At 42.2% G+C, this 18,798-nt stretch overlaps 1 protein-coding gene across 1 annotated transcript; it reads right to left on the bottom strand.

Annotated features, from left to right (window-relative positions):
- Window positions 1-226: 226 nt before the first annotated feature.
- Window positions 227-18,630, bottom strand: kpna3 (karyopherin alpha 3 (importin alpha 4)). Its single transcript, XM_071521080.1, has 17 exons — window positions 18,526-18,630; window positions 15,381-15,425; window positions 12,087-12,176; window positions 9,956-9,985; window positions 9,782-9,834; window positions 9,591-9,686; window positions 7,305-7,390; window positions 6,585-6,671; window positions 6,320-6,489; window positions 5,934-5,978; window positions 5,381-5,512; window positions 5,110-5,238; window positions 4,864-4,968; window positions 4,266-4,337; window positions 3,342-3,504; window positions 2,414-2,508; window positions 227-2,309 (listed from the first exon to the last, which is right to left on the bottom strand). Exons 1-17 carry the CDS (start codon window positions 18,592-18,594, stop codon window positions 2,211-2,213), a joined length of 1,566 nt encoding a protein of 521 aa, XP_071377181.1. The 5' UTR covers window positions 18,595-18,630; the 3' UTR covers window positions 227-2,210.
- Between the last annotated feature and the right edge of the window lie 168 nt (window positions 18,631-18,798).

Raw genomic sequence — 18,798 nt, 5'->3', positions numbered from 1 at the left:
TAAGCTTGTATCCGTTTCAGATACAAGGCAACGAAATTGTAAATCTTTAAAGTGGCTCGGTCTAGTCTGCTAGTTCATGACTGTACACCCTCTCTATAGTTTTGTTCATCAGTAATAAACAGCTAGTCCCGAAAACAAGCCTGGGCTGCTTGTAATACCCCCAACCACTATTTAAAACCCCAGCATGACACCCCTCCCACCCCCCTCCCCCCCTGCTGTGACCCCCTCTCAGTAGTTAGCAGCCAAACAGAGGATCATGAAGTCTTCAAGACCAGGTCTAGGGTTTGGGTCAGAGTTTTACACCTCCAGCCCAAACCCCGGAGACCAACTGGGACATGGGACGGTACAATTAAACAGCCCGTCACCACTAGGAAAAAAAAAACAAAAAAAAACAAGCCTCCAATTTATCAGCATGTCATCACAATACATATGCATGTTAAAAAAAAATAAAACAAAGAAATATTGCTTTAACAAAAAAAAAAAAAACCTCCCCAACCATCTTTGACAGTAAGGTTATCGTTCTGAAAAGTCCATCCAATGACTGTCAGCTGCAGCAGCTTTGTACAGGCTTTATGTAAATATATTCATATATTCATGAGACGGCAAGGAGAGATACACATCACATTTTTTGTACAATTATTCAAATCGGTGATGACATGTGACCTCTTCATCAAAAGTAGTAAAGTACTGTAAAGGTCAGTGGACCTGTACTCCTCAGTAAGTCTAGTCTTCAGTGAGTATCGGTCCCTTTCTGCAGGCAGAGACACCAATATACCTCTCAGACGTGTGCATAAGACTGAAGAAAAAAATAAAATAAAGTCAAACAAAAAAAAAAAGGAAGCTCCACAGCCTCAACCAGAAGAAGCCAAAACATATGTTGTTCATCTAAAATATATATATATATATTTTTTGAAGAGAGATTTTAAAAGAATTCAAATAGAATAACTTGGAGATCGGATAAGCGATTCGGGTCGATTTTTAGCTCGACGTTTTTGACGTTAAACCCCCTGGTTAGTTTCACATTACAGGAGAGTTCCAAGAAGAGAGATCACTTCCTACGGGACACGACCGAGCTTTGTGCTGCAGAGATGTATGTCCTGTGGGGCGGGGGGCAAAGGCTACAGCTGACGTGTTCCTCTTCTCTGAAGTCTCTGCGCCTTCACCCATAGGTGCTTCCTCCCGTGACAGGTTTCCACATCCGTAAAAGCAAACTTTGTTCTTGCTCTGCTTAATTAGAGCAAAAAAAAATAAAATTTACAGTTGTGTGTTGAAAAAAAAAAAATGTATATGGCATTTTTCTTCACATTTTTGATGATCTTTTTTGAAATAAACATCATTAAGTTTGAGAACAGAGGTCACACAAAAAAAGTGACGTCATTGAGTCAGAAGTCCCGTCAGTCAGTCTGCCACGGAATCCTCTTTTTGCCGTAGAGCCCTTTCACCCCTCCACCTATCCCAGGACGGTCCTGGGAGGGCAGTGGGGGTCCGTGGTAGTTCATGGCTTAGCTCTGGGATTAACTCTTTAAACTGGGTGAGAGAGGGTTATTGGGTTGCCCGGCCATCTGGTATCTGTGTGACTAAGAGTGTGTGTGTGTGTGTGTGTGCGTAGAATTGTATGTGAGTGTGCGTGCACGTGTGGGTGAAGTAACACCAGAGGACAATCCAGGGGAGGGAAAGCACAAAAATAAACCACAAACAAACAGCAGTATTTCTTCCCCCATAAGTGATATGATGCTTCTAACAGAAGTATGCACACAAATTCTAGGTGTCAAACAGTGTGTGTGTGTGTGTATGTTTTGTGTCTGAAAATGTGCTTGTGTTTTGTCATTGTGAAGACTGACATTTGGCAATTAAAAACTTGCCACGAAGGCTTTTCTTCCTTCTGGTTCGAATTTCATGTGATATTTAGAAGCACTGGCAAAAAATGCTGGCAATCCTCCGGATGCAGGTTGCCAGTTGTGATGGTGCTTAACGAATGACCAGGACTCCTATGTAGGGTTGCCATATTTCGTGAAGGATGACCATTTCACAAACACCCCGCAGTGCAGAGGTGGGGTGGGTAAATCCTTCAATAGTGAGTTTCCATGTTGAAGTGATGCTTGAAGTAAATCCTTCGGTACCAGGTTGCCAGGTTGGAGGAGAGATGGATGAATGTCTGGGGTGATTACAGAGTACCCGTGCAGCTGGTTGAACCAAACACATCCTGGCTTTTAGAAATTAAACTCCTTTGTTTGCATGTTGGAAGCCGGATCGAAGTTGAAGGTCCCTCCTTGAGTGGCTTCGGGGATCAAGCTTGGATCTTCATCAATCTGAAAAGGGAAAGGAGACACATGGTGAGATCATGGCAGGATAAGCCAACTGTTATCTGTATAGGAAAAACACTCAATGAGTCTATGAATGTAGGCAAACTTACATCATCTCCTGAGAAGTACTGGTCAATAATCTCAAAGGCTAGTTTGTAGATATCCTCATTCTCATGCTGCTGCAGATTTTCTATCTTCTCCAGACCTGCAGTGAGTTGGAAAGACGACAAAATGAAGTTCAGACACAACACTTCCTTCATCATTGACAAATGTATGAGTACTGGGAACGGGCTTGTTCATTAACTTCCACAGCTCGATCGATTACACAATTTAATCTAATCTAATAGACCTTATCTAATTGACCAAGCAAACAGTTGATCTATTCCCCATTTAATACAATGTGCCTTACTGCTCAATAGGCTATGAAAGCATGCACTCATTTGCCCAGAAGGAAAAGAGGTGGAAAACAATCCAGAGCGACATGAATGTTAAGTGAACAGAAGACTAAAGTAGGCCCAAGTGATATATAAATGCTATAATTTGATAGAAATTCCACTACTGCAATATAAGTTCTGTTGTAGATTCAAGAGTAACACCTATATATAAAACAGATCCGTCATCTATACCCGTTTCTGCATCACCTAAAGCAGATAATACTTTTACTTCTCATCTACACATCTTACATCTTCTAGTCCTCACAAAATTGCGTCACATTTTCCAATGACAACTTTCAAATAGCTTTAAATAATCATTCTAACCAGTTAGAGTAACAGTAACAGATGAAGATGAATGAATAAAGCAGTCATAATGATTCATTTGTACCAGATGGAGTAAATCTTGTACCCATTAAGAGCAAGGTGGCAAATAGGGTAGAAATTAAGGGTGAATTTGACAGTAAAAGAAATTAAAAGAAGTTACAGTAATCCAACAAACTATTGTACAAATAACTTGTTTAAAAGCCAAACATGCGCTCTGATTTCACAAAAGATTTAATGTCATTCATGTCCATCTCTAACAAACTCAATTTCAGATACAGACCTCCGCACTCCTCTATGATCTCAGCGATAGTGCTGGCCTCGTCTCCGGCCATGATGAGCACGTTCTTCAGGCCGTCCAGGACGACCTGCACCACCTGGGAGTCCTTCACCGACAGCAGGTTGCAGAACGGAGGGATCACATTCTGCTCAACCAGGAACTCCACCTACACAAACCCACACATACACACCACATCCATACTTGATTACAACATAGGTACATGGTTACAAATGTGGAAAATGTCCTTGATCTTCAGTCACAATGATTTAATAACTATACAAAACATCGCTTAGCTGAATCCTTGAAGAAAAGGGCGTAGTGGTAGTTCTGTTTCTTCAAAAGAAATGGTTCTAACACCTCTAAACATACAGTATACTATTGAAATTATGCAGTATTGTACGATTAAACATTAATTGCATTGTGAAAACTGTATAGTCTTATACATTCTTTAAGTGTATCAATGATGTTCAAAATTGCACACAATTAATAAAACAGTTTTGCTTGTCAATTTTTTCCCCAATTTGCCCATTTGGGGAATGCCTATGGCTGCATGATTGTAGATAAAATGTTTTTTCCAATTGTTCCAACTGTAAATATTGTGATTATAATTATTAATAATGATCACACCTTTATGATTTGACAAAACTATTTTTCTGCATTTTTATGTTACATAAACATCTTGACTATTTAAAAACGGACATTATTAGTAGTGGAAACTAAAATTTTAACAAACGATTACACAGGATTAATTGCGTAGCCATGTCATGCATTAGGTCAGGTTTCAGAAATTTGAATGAACAACCTTCTACTGTACTATCGGCCAATTTCAATAAAACAAAAGCCCATAAACACATCATGGCCGTAAAGCTATTGAGGAACAAGCAGCAGATTGCCACAGCCTTGTGTTGGTCCCAAAGCCCAGCTCACCTGGTCTTTCCTCCCACTGATGGTGAGGTTGCTGATGGCCCACGCAGCCTCCTTTTGAGTGCCAAAGTCGCCCTGCAGAGAGACAGGCTGTCACTAATGTGTGGACACATAGGCAAGTCTTTTCTACATCACCGTAATCCCAAAGCACACAGAAGATCGAGGCCACCTTTGTGCTCAGCTTCCGCGTCGGAATTGTGTTGTTTCACCGGCTACAAAACATAGAATGTGTGAATGCAACTGAATACAGAGAATTTATATCTAGGCCTACATTCTGCCATTGCAACTGATTAGTTAAGACACTGGTACCATCCGTTGAGAAAGCTCAAAATTGAGTTTGAGAGTATTAGATTATTAGTGACAAACCTGTCTTGTGTTGAAAGTATGTCAAACACAGTCAGGTCAACTGTAGGATGACCGGTCACTATAGAAATTACACTAAGAAAATTCATTCACCTCACCTCGCCCTCTATTACTATTTAGGCAGCAGTGAGAAAAATATATGTGCACAAAAAGAATGTCCACAAAGAAATGGGCACAAGCTCAAGGAAATATGTTTTCTCTTTCTCTCCTTCCATCACACACAAACTCATACACACACCTTGGCCAGTTGGTGAATGATCATGGGGATCAGTCCAGCATCGATCACAGCTTGGACCTGCTGCTGGTTCCCAGCTGTAATGTTGGACAGGAACCAGACGGCTTCCTACAAAAACAGAGCAATCAGATATGGTCAAAACCAGGCACTATAGAGAATCAACCAATCACAGACAAGTGAGACAGTGAGATAAAGGTCCAATAGTCCTATGGCCTGAGGCGGTGGGGTATATGATAGTAATTGTGTTACCTTGTTGATCTTTTCCTTGGGGTGTGTAAGCAGGTTGGGGAAGTGCGACAGGACATCACAGTTGAGCACAACCTGTGTCTGTTCGTCTGTCCCTGTCACAATGTTCCCGACTGCCCTCAGAGCCGCTGTCTGCAGGGTGGCAAGAGGAACAAGTAGCCACCAACAACAGGACAATGGAAAACTTCAAATTAGTAAATTGGTAATAAATAATCACCTTGCTGCAGCCAAAAGGCATAAGCTAATTAAATGGTTTCATACAACAAAGTCTGACCTGAACTTTGACCTCCTGGTGGCTGAGGAGAGGCACAAGAAACGGGACAACACCAGAATCGATGACCATCTGGATCTGCTCGTTGCCGCCGTCCGTCAGATAGGACAGAGCCCACACCGTGTCTACTAGGATCTAAACACACACACACAAACCTTTAGCACCATGTACTACTGTCAATGTATAATGCATTTACTGTTACTTCTTAGAAGGAACTGCTAAACAACAAAACTGCCGTGCTGCCTGCAGAAAACTGTAATGTTTTTGTTTATGCATTACATTAGTCAAGGAACTAGTATGTCTCTGCAAGCGGTTTTTAATTTATTTTTGAAAACAATGGGAGCCTATGACTTCTGGGAGGTAGGGCAAACCTGCAGTAGAACAGGCAGTAGTAGCTCATCGCTGTGGCAAATACATCAATGGGTTTAGACTCTTTATGGGCAATAATAGCAATTACGAAAACAGACTAAAATTACACCAGTGTTATCCTTTCATGACTACAGAAATTACCAAATTGTAAATGATCGTGATAATCTCTCTTTGCTTTGATACTTACATTTATATCGGTGTGGTATATTAGCACACAGAGGGCGGGCAAAATCTGTAAGAGAGAGAGACAGAGAGAGAGAGGGGGAAGGAGAGAGAGAGAGAAGTAGGTAGTGAGTGGGTGGGATGTAGGCAGAGGAATAGACAGAGGGATGGAAGCAGAAATGAGGCAGAATGAAAGGAGAAAAAACAAGGAGGAAGAGCTGTCAAAACCAGACTTCAAATGTCGCCTTGAGTGCTTTATATCTAGACATTCCCCAGGGTGATGAGGCTGATTTGGCTGCTGAAGAGGAAGCAGAAAAAACTCTGTGTGACTCAGCCTGCTGTCACAGAGTCAACTGCAAATCAACAGGGCCATCTGTCTGGCACATGCACACACACACACTACTGTCCCACCTCTTGTACAGTCTCCATGGGCGGTGGTGGGTCCTTGTTGCGGCAGAGGTTCACAATGACCCAAGTGACGTTGCGGAGGAAGGTGATGGGGATTGAGGGGTTGATGAAGGAGAGCAGGGGCTTGACCACGCCCAGGGAGATGACGTAGTCCCTGCACTGCGGACCGTCGCCTGGGCAGGCAAGGGGCAGAGGTCAACATTACTCTGTATAGTTACACACAAGCAGTATACACACACACACACGTCTAACTGAGGACGTTACTCACCTATAATGTTTCCTAAAGCCCATACGGCCTGTTCACATACGTTCTGGTGGGGAGAGTGGAGCAGCCGCAGGAACAAGGGAACTGCATCTACACAGAAACGTCAACACTTCAACAACATGCCCAGTGTGACATGATAAAACAAATAGTCTTCAGTTCTGATTGGCTAAGTCACATTCAAAACCAGTGTAAAGTATCCAATAAACATAAACTCATGACTCCATTACAGTTCACTTGCTTAACAGTTAGTCTAAATAATGCTTAATCTAAATATTAGCCAAGCAAAAATAACCCATATACTGGCGCTCATGTGTTGCTTGGCAACAACTTTGTTTAACTACTCTTCAAGAGATATAATTCATGATGGAAGAGCAACATTTAATTATTTTATTTTTTTATTTCATCGTTTATATTTGAACTATTATTGATTAATAGGATTTATTGAACATTTGCTTTTTTTTTATTTTTATTTTTTTTTATAAATACAGCAGTCTGTTTCCGCCATTTTGTAAAAAGCAATAAGCCACTCAATGCCATGCTTTTACAACAGCTAAGAGGTGTTGTGAGGCATGATGTGATGATGACATCACTGTGTGACTGTATAAATGATCATGCCCCATTGAGGGAAAAACAAATAAACATGTTGGCTCAATGATTCGCAGACAATACACAAACAGACCGCAGGGATAACAGCGGAACAGACGGGGCGCAGGGTCAACTTACTGGATTTAACCACAGCCTGAGTCTGCGCCGACGTCCCAGAGGCAATGTTGGTCAGAGCCCAGGCTGCCTCAAACTGGAGGGAGGGGCTGCAGGAGAGGGAAGGCAGAACCAGTTAGAGAGAAAATGTGAACAAGTTGAAGGGAGAAACCAATTTCAAGGGTTCAAGAGTGGGACAGGGGGAGGGAATGAAAGAATCCTGGTGAAAAGCAATCCCACCCTCACCCCCTTACTGCGGCTGCCACTGCAATCTCTTCAAGACTGACTATTAGACTGACTAATAGTAGACTGACTACTATATCTCTTTCCTCTAAGCAGCTAATCTACTTGACTGCCTTTGGGCTTGCAGTTCGAAAAGGGCTTTGCAAAACATTTGTGGAGCGATGTACCTCCAACCTATTTTAATCAGAAGAAGCATCATTGCTCATCAACGCACAGGGTCTTGTGCCTTGCAACCGGTGGAACTTTCATGAATAAGTATTTTTCTCAGGGAAAAATATACTGTAGCTGTGCTTAAAGGGGAAGACTATAGAAACAAAATAATTTTGTTCTTGAGGTAACACAAAATATTAGAAATCACACGCTCCCCAGGGTGCAATGTTCACACCACCCACCAGCCAAATGCTGGTAATTTTGGCTATGGGTGGTAAGTCTGTCTACCCTATCAAACACTCCAGCAGGCAACCAACCATCATTTGGAAGTCCTGCTCCATTCTTAAGCTTTAGCTGGGAAGTAAAATAGTAAGAGGGTCTGTTGCTTGTTGTGATTACCAGCCACTGTGGAGGCCTGTGGGCATAAGAGTTAGTTTTCTGACCTGACTGTAACCCAGGACCATGCATTCACTGACAGAACATCTCTAGGTGGCACTGTCAATATGTTAAGCCAAGTCATCCCTCTGCTATTATAAATGAGGTGCAGAATAAATAAATAGAAGAATTTGCAATGTAAGTAAATATTCTGTGACAAAATAATTTCCTTTGCATGACCAAAAACCACTTGGAAGCTATTAAAAGTATGTCCATTTCTGGGTTGTGGAATTTTCCAGTATTCGCAGTTTTCGTGTGCCACAAGCAGCACCTGCTGTGTGCCAGCCGGCTGATGAGCCAACGTTAGTAAGTAAGCCAAACACACAGTGTCCATGCCTAAACTGAGTAAATAATGTACCTATAAACGCAACACTGCTGCTTTAACTCCGATTTGTTTTAAGTAAGATACGTAAACTTTGCTGGGGGAAGAAATCACTCATAGATTTAGCTTTATCAGTCAAGCTGCCATCTTGACCAGGACTCCCTGGAAGAAGAGATCCTGTATCTCAATGGGACCTTCCTGGCTAAATAAAGGATAAATAAAATAAAATAAAATAAAATAAAATAAAATAAATATTACCAGATTTTTTAAGATAGAATTATAGACTCACTGGTGGCTGCAGAGCCATACGTAAAAAGGGTTGGTCATGGTAGAATTCAGCAGCAGCCATACTCTGCCAAGTACCTGATGGCCAAACTAATATACTATGAAAGGCTTGCTGACCAGAGCTGTAGTGCAAGGATGTATTGCTTTTTTATTTCTGGGGAGCGCTAACCCTTACCGTGAAAGTGAAGAACTCAGAAAAGCATGGCACACTTTTTCTGCTCTTGTTCACACAAAACGATACTCACTGTTATGAAACATTTTGATGCAGCATGTGTCATTGCAATTTCGTACTTCACAATGCCACAGGGCTGCGCTGGCTGTATGCTGTAATGCTGCTGCCACCTAGAGAGGTATTTATGTTCTCTTGATGAATGCAGGAGCCCATGAGTTACAGTGCGTTTCCTGGCGTTTAGCATGTTCTCAAAAATATCATTAATTTTCAAAAATTAAGCCAGTATACCATTTTAACATGACACCATCCGTCATGGGTTGCCATGGTAAAATCCTTACAACTCCCCAAGTTCTTCCACCCCGACTATTCCCTCTCCCCCCTCGCTGAACACAAGGTCCTGGGAATAGGGGAACTCCGAGAGACAGGAATGCTGTTTTATTTGGCTTGGCCCAGAACGAGGGGACCAGCCAACTGCCCCGTGCCCCACCCCCACACTCTCACGTGTGTCACAGCAGGGGACGAACACCCTCGTGCACACAAAGCCTCGGTTCATGCGTAGACTTGATGCTGCAATGTCTAGAATCCATGACATACTGCACAGCGGCTTTTGGTCTATCGACTACCACTTTGAGTCAGTTCATCTCTTCTGAGACACAGTCGTAACACTGGAGGCAATCAGGAAGTGGTTTGGAAGTGGACTTACTTGTCATCCCTCTCCAGACATTTGACTAGAATGGGCAGGATCCCAGATTTTATCAAGTCATCGATGGGGGGGTTTCTGTCACTCGAGAGGAGTTTTCTGACAAACAGTGGAAAAGAAATGTCAAGACCTTTAAATAGAAACAAAATTGGCAAGCGTGTTTCTGTGTGTGTATGCGTTTATGACTCCCTCACCTGGCAGCCTGTACGGCACTGAGCTGGACAACTGCGTTATCACTGGTGGCGTTCTTCGGTGAGAGAGGGAAAAGGCCAGAGGACATGTTACAACATAATTAATCCACAGTAGGGGGCTAGTGGTGGTAGATGTGAAAAAGCATCACAAAGATTTGCCATGATGTTGAGCCTTACCTGTAAGATGGCATCAAGCGTAACATTTTGCTGCACAGAGAGAGAGAGGGGGGGTTGGGATGTTAGCATTGTTAAAATTGATTAAGCATAGTAAATCATGAAAGGAGAATAACCATCACTCCCAACTGTCAATTATAGGCCCCAGCTGACTTAACACAAAGAGGAAACGATAAGGCTAGATGAAGTGGCTTGGATGTGTTTTTAAAATGGCACATTTTTGTTCTTGCTAATGCTGCTACAGCCCTGTTAGCTCACAGATTGAGACTGCCAAGCCAATTCATCATTAGCACACATAATACATTGGCTTGTTTTGCAGGCCATTCCTCATCATTTCATTAAGCTACTGAAAGGCCGTCAGTCAGAGAAGTCAAGGGGCTTTTAGAGAGAAGCACATTTCGCTCACTATATCGCCATGAGCTGCCCATATACATCACGTCACCGAATGTTCCCTCTGGAGAGACCAGAGGGAACATTCAAATGACGTACTGCAGCAAGAGAGAATGCTTTCCACATTCTTCTCTGTAGAGTTCAGCATCTGCGAGGCTAAGACCTCCTGATTAATCTATTGGGCAACAAGTTTATGTAAACCGAAACTTTGTTTATCCCAACTCTTCCATCGATGTGGTAGAATGAAAGGTTTCTCTGCCAACTTTATTCAAATCACGAAAAGTAAATGAAAATGCACTCTGAAATTCCTGTCCAATTTGTATAGTAAATGCCTTTATTTGCAAGAAAAAATAAATAAATCTTTTATCCTCCCTGAACTAGAGCTGCACGATATATCGTTTCAGCATCGACATCGCGATGTGTGCATGTGCAATAGTCACACTGCAGGATGCGCAATGTCAAGTAAGGCAAATTAACTCAAACACATCATGCTACAACTTTTTTGCTGCTTGATACAAAAGGAAAATTCGCAAGGTTCTAATTTTCCATGACTAATCTACAAGAAAAGTCTGTCTTATATTACGTAATTTAGTCCGATTTAAGGGTTCTTGGGTACACAGAGTTTGATCAGTTCCCAATGTGCTCTGGTGAAGGGGTGCACTTCATCGATTTATAAAACAACCAAAGCAGGCCCCACTAGTCGCCTACCACAACCTGAAAATGAGCGGTGCCTGTTTTGGTTGTTTGACAAACTGATCAAGTGCACCCCTTCACCAGAGCACATAGCGAACTGAACGCTGTGCATACAGAGTCTGCGTATCACCCGCCTGTAAACATGTATGCAACGCGGCTACTGCCACAGATAATGTCGCCTGGATGCTAGAGGCAGGCGTTCAGTTATGTGAGGCGGCTTTTGAGTGTGCGTGTATTCCCGTTATCAGCGGCACCTCGTCCCGGTGCTGGTTAAAAGTTAAAAAGTTACTGTCACGGGGCTGGTCCGTGCCCTAATGTAAGAAACGCTTAATACACACACACAAAACTTGCAGTATCCAGATCTATCTGTACTTACATCTTGCTGGCATATAGATAAATCTGTTGCTTGAGTTTGAGAGTTTTACCATCCTCAGCTGCGCTCAGAGGCCTGTTTATCTTCCACCACGCAGATTAAGCATACATTTGAACATTGTTAGAAATGGTAGATTACATGTAAATAACACAACTGTGACACACAAGTCCATTTGTAAAGTTTATTAAGAAACATGTGTGGTTTTTCCCAAATACCTCTCCACCTGTTCTCTCTCCACTCCTTGTAGTGGAGGAGTCCAAGCTGATTTCTGGAGGGGTGGCAGAGTGTGGTAGAAGTAGGAAGGGGGTTTGTTTTGTTAGAAGAGGATATACTTTTAAAGTACCCAAATGATGAAAATTATGATTGCTAATTGTATATCTGTACATGAATAACACACTGCATGTATCTGGTAAAATTTCCTGTATTTTTTCATATAGCAATATATATATATCGCAGAATAAAAAGATATCGCAATGTCAGTTTTTTCCAATATCGTGCAGCCCTACCCTGAACCTGTTCAGCCAATATTTCTGCTGTATCACACACACTTTTAACATGATTTTGAAACGCATAACCACTGCCCACTTGATTGTCACCCTGCTGACCTCTTATCCAGACAGTTAAAGTCTCGCTGCATCTATCTCTCTCACACATACCCACACACGCCCACACACTTACTCCTTTGAAGTCTGAGTCGACATCAGAGTCCTCCAGACTCTCCTCCTGTGGGACATTTCTCTTCTTCAGTAGATGTTCGTCTCGTTTGTTCTGACAGAGGAAAAAAAGACAGAAAAGCAAGGAGGGGAAGAGATGAAAGAGTTCATTAATGCATTCATGAATTCTTAAAGTAACAGTGAATCTAGGCCTACCTCAAAAACTTTTTTTTTTCCATTTGCAGAATCAAACTTTTACTTTTTGGAGGATAGCCTAGATGTTAGAAATCCCAATTTAAGTGCGTTAGCCAAAGAAATATGCCTGCAGGCTTAACCACGAGGCAAACAGTCATACACCTACGGTACCCAGATTTTTGGAGGACCCTGCACCTACATCCTCCCTAAACTCGCATCACATTTCACCCATCCCCAACCCACCTCCAAGCAAGCATAGCCACACAGCTGAGCAGAGGAGGAAAGGAAAGAGGTGGGATAAAGAGACACACGGGTTGATGTTAAGTAGGATATCAAAGGCAGCTGCATTATGCACACGCGCACGTACGTACGTACGTACGTACAGACAGACACACACACACACACACACACAATCAGTTCACAGGGCATGTGAGTCAGTGGTAGGAGGAGATTCCTTTGGCCTACATTCCTGTGCATCGTGCTGACGTGCGTCACTGATGACTAATCAGCCAGCGCAGTGCTTCACTCTGCTCTGTTCTAGCAGAATGGAATGTGCTAGACCCGAGACCACCTCAGCACTAAACGGCACTGACGCTCTATCTTTTTTCCCCTGGCTGTGTCTGTGCACTACCAAACTCTGCTGAAGACTGTGTTGTATGCAAACTTTGCCAGTATTCTCAGCAAACTTTCCCCAAATGTCCCAAGAATCACCAGCTCAGACAGCCCAAAATCAAGTTGTGATGTTGTCATGCTCTGTCTGATTTCTTGTATAGTTTGTGGAGTTTCCAAGATAATTTACCCTGTGTTGGACTGCCAACAGCCACAGGTTTTTACAGAACATTGGCTTGGCAGCAGTGCAGAGGTACTCCTCAATCACTGTCGTTTTGTCTGGCTCCCAGTCAGAACCAGGGGGCACCTTCACCTTCCACTACCTACACACACCCTCCCTATTCCAGAAGACTACGGAGGAACTACTCCGTCTGATAACAACTCAGCAAAAGCCAATAAGCATGTGCACAAAATTTGTCCTTCAATAAGCCGAGGGGGCATTGGGACACACACGCACACACACACACACACAAAAGAGACCTAAGGTGGGTTGTCACACAAACCTAAATCAGCCTCCAACTCAGTGTTCCTCTAGTCATTAAAAGGGGAAGCCTACCTGTGTCAGCAAGTTTCATGATATTAAATTGCAGACTTTTTAATACTAGTTAGAATGAAAAATAAGACCAGTTTTGCAGTTTAAATAAATGAGAAAATTAAAACAACTTCAGACTTATCAGCAGAACATAGGTTGGCATGACTGGGCTTATTTCTCAGGACAAAAAACACCACCAAGAAACTGCAACGTTTTAAGACCTCTAAAACCTAATTTAAGACTTAAAATGCTGCATTTAACTGTATTCAAGACCTTTTAAGGATTGAAATTTAGAATATATGATTTAATATTTTTCAACGTCCGCAAAGACCCTGACTTATTCCTATGATCTTGGACAGTACTCAGTGCATGAAGATGGACATCCATCTCACCCACAAGAATCAAGGTGCTAAATCTGATGTCATCAAACACCACCTGCAGAAGCTGCTCCACTGATGGTCTATTTGAGATTGACTATGTGGCCTATGTGGAATTTTTCAGCTTCTTTTTCCGAGTGAGCTTTAGCTAGCAGCTCTGACCCAGATAATGTACTAATATCCCCAGAAATATCCCACCGGGTGCTGTCACAGTGTCCACAAAGGCTGTCTCCAAGTGAATGTCAATGGAGCAGCTCTGAAGTGTCACATCACAGGCTAAAGTCTAGGCTCAGTTCTGTCTGGTTTGGAGACTTGTTTGCAGACACAAATCGTGATTAAACTGTTCAAAATTCTAGTAATATCAAGTGTGAATTTTGTTTTTAGGTGGAGTATTGTTTAACTACATCAACGTTGGTAGAAAATTGTACCATCACTAATACCACCACCCCCACACAAAAACACAATAATGTCAATGCACATGCATTGGTTACTAATGTATAAAAGCCATAAAACCGAAGAATATGCTGTTTTCTCAACTGCACCTTGTACCTAGTTGCATCACCAGTATACCCATAATTACAGTAATGAATGCCCTCTCGGCTGTAACTGATATATTTTACAACTCAAGCAGCATAATTTAGGCTGATATGGAGCACAGTACATTTAGAAGTCTATAGGCCCCAGACAAAGCTGCATCAATAATCCAGGTCAGTGGTGAGGGGTTACAGTGGGCAGGACAGAGGTCAACCATGACTGAGGGCACAGAGGGGAGGGTTGGAGCAGTGAACAGGCAGTGAAAACACCGCTCTTAACCTCTTGACCCTAAGGGTTACCCTGAGGTTAGGAGACAGATCATTCTGCACGCCCGGTGAGAAACTGAACCCATGTTTGCAGCTGAGTGAAAATGCCTGCTGGAGAAGCAGAGAAGTATGTGTGCGGCCTTGTGTGCGCATGCATGTGAAAGAGAGACGAGGGAAAAAAACGAACTTATAACTTAACAGAGAAAAGCACTGTAACAGTAGCCTGGGTGTCTGTTGTACACATGAAATTTATGAGATCTAACGATGAATGCGGAAGGCCGAAAGTGCACAGCAGCTACTGACCGCTGACTTGACCGTTAAGTTTCTAGCATGTAATATTAAGATGAGGATTCTGAGCATGAATTGTGACAATAGCTGCGATGTGAATGATCTATTCAACCAAATTGAATCTATTCAATCTGCCTCAAGATAAGTATCTGAGAACTTCCCATCAGTCCACTCCACTGTACGTAGAAAATAGGCAGGCCTGCAACGCTGGACTATATTTTCATCCAGGTTTTAGTGTGTGTGTCCCAAACTTAGCTGAAATAGTGCAAATAGGTGTTGGTGTTTGTTTGAAGTTGGAGTATTAGATGGGTGGGGTCTGCCACATGAGACAATCAGTACTAGAGACAATCACAGAAAAGTATATGAAACTCAGCTGGCATTATCTGAATTGTCCTGATGTGTTAAACCCCACCTGTCTGGAACTTGAAGCAGGTTGATACTCTTTGACCCAGGTCCAGTGTATGTGTGTGTGTGTGTGTGTGTGTGTGTGTGTAGACAGATGCTAGATCTTTTCTCACCTTTCTCAGTTCAACTGTCACCTCATTTCGATGTCTTCTCATAGTCTGTAACAAAGGAATACAGAGTAAATAAAAGGAGAAACAATTTTATAAAAAAACATTTGTCTTGACCTCTTATAACAGGATGGAGGACAAATTCTTGGGGAAAACTTTCAATTATATCTCCTGATTTAAAGAAAATCAAAAAATTCTAAACTTGATTCAATAATCATGTTACTAAATTTGTGTTTCATTTGAGCCCACTTGCATTCTCACATAAACTCTTGAATGTGACCCTCCCCCTTTTCCCGCCATTGTCATCTAAACCACATAGTTTCTCTCACCTCACGGTGACCTCTAGGAGTGTCACAGCCAAAAAAAACTTCAGACTTAAGACAGGTCATGGTATATTTACAACTACATATAGTTACACTTTTTCCAGGAAAGGCACCATAAGTGTGACAAAGATGTAATACCGATGTTCTTATAGTTCAGTTTGCTGCTGTGAAATGATAGAAAAATAAAAAGCAGTGTCTATAAAATAAATTAAAAAAATAAAAATCACACTGCATTGAAAAGAGTGGCAAGATACAACAGTATCTAGCTCTAAGCCATTACACAGTATCTTAAATCCAAAGTAACCATATTAAATTAGCATACATGAATAATATCATGTAAGCAGATTAATTTGACTGTAACAACAGCACCAACTCAAGTGTAAATTTGTATAGAATCCTGGTTTTGCATATGAAACAACACAACAACTTGGTGTAAGAAAGCTATGGGCTAGTGACAGGGATGAAAAACAGCACAAGTGAGAAAATATTTTGCCTAATTGCTGTGTTTGTGTGTCTGCTGGGTTTCCAGTCCATCCAGAACAGTTTGAGATGGTCTCAGATCTTGTGACTGTTTGCAGCAGTTCATATTGCCTTCCTAAATAGCCTCTTACGTAATCTGGGCCAGTCATAACTAACTCAGGAAGCTGAGTGAGGAGCAGAGATGTGTCTCCCAACTGCTGCAGATGAACACAGTCATGCTGTCTCACTGACCAGAAGAATGTGCAAAGGTCCCTTCTCCAATAGCAAGACATCAACACACAATGATCCAGACTAACTGTTCAGCCAGAATTAATGTAACCTACTTAAATAGGCTTAATTTTCCAAGACCTACTGGTTGCCGTACCCAGACCATGGACTGTGCCTACAACATTACAAAGACTACATGCTTAGAAAAACAACATGACCACAGTGGCATAGCAGTTAACACTCTGAACCAAAACATCAAAACAATGCCTGACAAGAATAGGTAAGTCCAATTACCTGCACCACTAAAAGCAAATAAAGACATGTGACCTATCACAACCCATCCACATGATGTCCAGGAAGACAACAAAGAAGGAGCCAAGGCAGCAGTGCATGAATCATCTGAGACTTTCCTGCTCGGCACACTCAAATCTGTTCCTAGTGTCAAAAATCCACAGCAATCTGTTATGTCTTAAGATTTGCTGACCTACATAGGCTAAAACCCAAAGTGGCAACTTTCCTGCTTTAGTCGGTGTCACTCACTTCGGAAAACGCGAATTCGTGTAGAGGCTCTTGAGAAAACCCAAGTGAGACCTCCAAGATGCCTGAAATAGCATCAGGAATGCACTTGGCTATGTCTGTCTGTCATAGTAGTAGCCATGTGCTTGTCACACTGCCTCTCCGTTTCAAAACAACCACCAGTGGGTCATCAATCTGTGTTTTTTGGACAGTTGATGGTGAAACTCCACTCATCACAGTGCGGAATAAGAAGACACATTGTCGGACATACATTTATCCAAGGACCATCTCTGGATTATCTATACATCAGAACAGTGCAACACAAGCGAGTGTCTATTTGCCGGTAAACCCTTTTGCCGTAAATTAAACTTGGGCAGATGCGCATTTACAAATTAATTCAGACATAGATACATAATCCAAACAACTCAAGAGATTTGTTATTATAACGACTGTCTTGATCCCAATATAACATCGCCATTCTCTTCACGTATATTTATTGGCTTGTACTTATACATCCCTTTGCCAAATGCTTTGGACATCATGCTCGTGATCATATCCGTGAAGTATTGCCACATATATTAAATTATACTTTTAATTTGAAGGATGCGGCAATACCTGGAGTTTCTGATAGATCTGTCTGTAGCTAATCAATAAAATAACCTGTCGACATCTACCACATATAACCTTACACCTATAAGTTGTTTTGATAATGTATGTATGATAATACATATGATTATCCATTTGGAACAGTGGTTAACTTTAGGCCTGGACCTGCAGAGATTAATGAAATATAACGTCAGACAAGTTACCGCTACAGTCAACACTGGTACTAGCTAGTTAATGTTAGCCATGTTATCATATATGGAATATATAACCACACTACAGAGACGCGTGACTTTCACTGCATTTAGCGAAACATTTGTCACTCGTCACATCCATACAGACCGTAAAATTAAGGTCACGGCATCACTGCCAGTTAGCTCGTTACTAGCTTGGCTAATTAGCTAGCGTTAGCAGCTCTGGCTAGCTCAACAAGGAGGGGCAAGGTTTGGGTTGGCTGGACATGGACCAACCAAGCTATTTAATCTCAACTGATTTGTTACCAAATGATGTTACATGTGTCTATCGTAACAGGGTACTGTTAATTAACATCAGATAGCTAGACAGAACAATCATCAAGCTTAATGATGCTCACCATGGGCCCTGCCTCGCTAGCGACCGGTCTATATCTAACATCTGACGTTAGCTCACCGGCTAGCTAACTAGCAGTTAGCTGGCAGTGACAGCAATATCGCCTGCCCTTAATTCCATCAATTTCGACGATTCAGTTTTGGGGTTGGATAGTTATTTAAAAGACAGATTATGAGCCACTGATCAACCGCGGGTGCCAATGGCGTAGCACTCAAAACGATCGTATAATTAACGTTAAGGCTTATTGTATGTAGGCCAATGGCGACTTTTGATGGCGAACTCTCCACGATAGCTAACATTAGCTAACCCTGAGCTAGTAGCTAGGCAGTTACAGCCGGGGCCAGGCTCCCCAACGAGGCCTGACAAGACTGCCGTTTTCTACGTAAAACCAATTCGAGTCGTATATTTACCATCGCATTTAGCCACAGTCTTACCTCGACATCGCGTCCTTTGTTTTTAAAGCTCTTGATGCGGTGGTTTTCCAAGCCGGCGTTTTCTGCCATGGCTGTACAGGGTTTCTCTATTACTCCGGCTGTCGGGATCTCCGTGAAAGACGAGGCACGGCAGCTCCTATGCTGCTGGGTCCGGGGAGGGGGGAGGACGTAACAGATCGCAGAGTGAGAGGAGGGGTTATGCATACCTCCTGCACGGGCTGTCCTCATTTACATGGGATCCTCGACGCACTCATAATAAATGCATCTATGATT

The sequence above is a fragment of the Centroberyx affinis genome, unplaced genomic scaffold, assembly GCF_046629955.1.
Source record: "Centroberyx affinis isolate AG114_WGS23_722 - 3 ecotype Tasmania unplaced genomic scaffold, CSIRO-AGI_Caff_v1 ptg000857l_1, whole genome shotgun sequence".
NCBI classification, from domain to species: domain Eukaryota; kingdom Metazoa; phylum Chordata; class Actinopteri; order Beryciformes; family Berycidae; genus Centroberyx; species Centroberyx affinis.
Note: the sequence above shows the minus strand (reverse complement) of the source record. Positions and strands in the feature narration are given on the sequence as shown.

Coding starts and splice junctions, on each gene's coding strand:
- kpna3 (XM_071521080.1), bottom strand. CDS start 18,594: ATGGCAGAAAACGCCGGCTTGGAAAACCACCGCATCAAGAGCTTTAAA. Junction 12,177..15,380: donor TGACAGTTGAACTGAGAAAG/GTGAGAAAAGAT, acceptor TTCCTCTGTCAG/AACAAACGAGACGAACATCT. Junction 4,338..4,863: donor TCATTCACCAACTGGCCAAG/GTGTGTGTATGA, acceptor GTCTCTCTGCAG/GGCGACTTTGGCACTCAAAA.